This window comes from Cystoisospora suis (assembly GCF_002600585.1).
Source record: "Cystoisospora suis strain Wien I chromosome Unknown contig_8851, whole genome shotgun sequence".
Taxonomy (NCBI): Eukaryota; Apicomplexa; class Conoidasida; order Eucoccidiorida; family Sarcocystidae; genus Cystoisospora; species Cystoisospora suis.
The window spans coordinates 1-2,371 of record NW_027161629.1 but is presented as its reverse complement, the minus strand read 5'-3'; the positions used below and the strand labels follow the sequence as shown (position 1 = coordinate 2,371).

The following is a 2,371-nucleotide window of genomic DNA, read 5'->3' as shown; positions in this document are numbered from 1 at the left end:
TCTTTCTTTCTTTCTGTGTGTTTCCTCCTTACCGGGGGGTTGAAGGTAGTGCTCCTCTAACATGACAGCGGCGTCGCGTTCGGAGACCTCCAACTGCTTCTACACAAAGAAAGAAAAGAAAAGAAANNCTTTCTTTCTTTCTTATGCAAACACCCCCTAGGTGAACTCCCACACACATGCGCAGACAAGAGCACTAAAGGACATCTCTCTCTTTCTCTCTCTCTTCGTCTCTTTCTTTCTTTCTTTCTTTCTTTTTTGCCCTTTGCTTTCCACTCTTTCCTGAATGAGGAGTACAGAGTTTCGTTCCAGGAGAAAGACGTGAGTCCGTGAAGCTTCTCCTAGGGAGAAAGAAAAACGAGGAGAGGTGCATGCAAACAGAAAAAGGCAGAAAGAAAAGAGACCTCTATCAAGAATAGCAAGAGAGAGAGAGAGAGCCAAGAGAAGAAAAGAAGAAGAGAAAGAAGAAGACAAAAGGAGAAGAAGAAGAAAAGTCAAGAGAGAGAAAGAAAGAGAGAGGAAAGACGTACTTCTGCTGTCAGCTCAAGGAGCGGCAGCGCCTCGGGGGAAATCCATCTCCTACACAAACCCGACCAACTAGAAAGAAAAAGAAGAAAAAGAGAAAGAAAAGAGCCGGAAGAAGAAAGAAAGAAAGAGAGGACCTCTGAGACAGATTCGCTTTTCAAAGAAAGGGAAGAAAAGATACACAAAGAGCAGAGACTGTGAATGTATGTGATCGAGACAGAGAGACTTAGAGATATTCTCTCAAGAGAAGAAGAGAAAATGTCTTTAGATACAGTTTGATAGACTGAGATTTCTAGAGGAAGAAACATCCCTACCTTGGATAGACATAGAGATAGATAGATAGATGAATAGACAGATCGATCGACCGATAAAGAAGTGATGAATATATACATATATAGATAGATCGAACATATGTGTCAACGGAAGAGAAGAAAAAGCGAAGAAGACTAGAAAGAAGTTGATACGTGGGAATCTCCATGAAGTGTATGTACACCCCGTACGCTCTTCCTGAGTGTATGAGAGCAACTTCCCGTCTTTCCTTTCATCTCCTTCCTTCTCCTGCCGATGCAAACAAGCTATTCTCAACACTTCTTCTACCCAGACCTATCTTCGCCTACACATACACATAACTTCATGAATATATATATATCATATACGTGTACAGATTTACGTAGATCCATCTAGTTTATATACATGTATAGACTTGTGTAGATCCATCTACCGATATGTTTTCTGTCAGAAGAAGATAGAAGGGTGTCTCCTTCTATGGTCTCTCCTCGAGAGTAGGTGGAATGTCGTAGACTGACTAGACTTCTCTAAGTATGAGAATAGGTATGTCTAATTCTGCATGTAAATACAGACCCCTATGTATGTATGCATGTGTAAAGAGCCTTCTAGGAGACCTGCAGAGGTAAGTAAGAGAAAAAGAGAAGAAACGTTTCTTTTCTTAAAGAGCAAGCCCCTGCGTCGTCTCGATGCTCTACAAGATATGAAAGAGAGAGAGAAAGAGGGAGACAGAATGAGAGAAGGCGCGAGATAGGCAAAGAGGTTCAAAGATAGATAGATAGATATATGGGTAGAGAAGCAGAGAAAGAGAGAGGGACTCACACAAGATCAGATGAAGAGAGGGGATGCCCCGTAAGAGCTAGAAAGACGCCTAAACTTCCACGTAGATTAGAAAGAACGAAAGACATGCCGCCATCGGGAATCCATCCATACGCTTGAAAAGAAGAAAAGTCACACAGAAAAGACACAAGAGAAGAAAAGACAGACAAAGCAATCTCCACGCCATCGATAGACAAATACACTTCCTGCATGCACTTTGGACTGTATGAATTAGATAGAGAGAGAGAGAGACAGAGAGATAAAGGTAGATGGATAGAGAGAAAGTTAGATAGATAGATAGATCAAAGGATAGACAAATAGATAGATAGACAGACAGATAGATAGATAGATCGGCTGAAGAGAGATTAGAGACAGAGACCTAGATAAGTAGATAGATTGACTGAAGAAAGATTAGAGATAAAAGATTACTCCAAAAGCGTCCCCCTGGGGACTCAACCGAGGAATAAAGAAACACGAGGTAAAAGAAAGAAAGAAGGAAAGAAAGAAAAATGAGAAGAGACAGACAGAGAGAGAAAGAAAGAAAGAAAGACTGAGAGAGAGAGATAGATAGAATGAAAGGACAAGGATATACAAGGAAGGAAACAAGAAAGGACAAGCAGAACGATAAGAAGCAGCAGTCCTTTCTTCTCTTTGAAGATGGAAGATATATATGAATAGCTACAGTGTATACACATAGAGATACATCTGTATATTTTTACCTATATGCATGCATCCACATACTCAC

At 40.7% G+C, this 2,371-nt stretch overlaps 1 protein-coding gene across 1 annotated transcript; it reads right to left on the bottom strand.

Moving 5' to 3' along the window:
- Positions 1-30: 30 nt before the first annotated feature.
- Positions 31-1,743, bottom strand: CSUI_010913 (enoyl- hydratase isomerase family protein; the record flags this gene model as incomplete). The annotated part of the gene is made up of 3 exons (XM_068071014.1): positions 1,630-1,743; positions 528-594; positions 31-99 (listed from the first exon to the last, which is right to left on the bottom strand). Coding segments are annotated over exons 1-3 (222 nt in total), but the record flags the coding sequence as incomplete, so codon positions are not given.
- Positions 1,744-2,371: the final 628 nt, after the last annotated feature.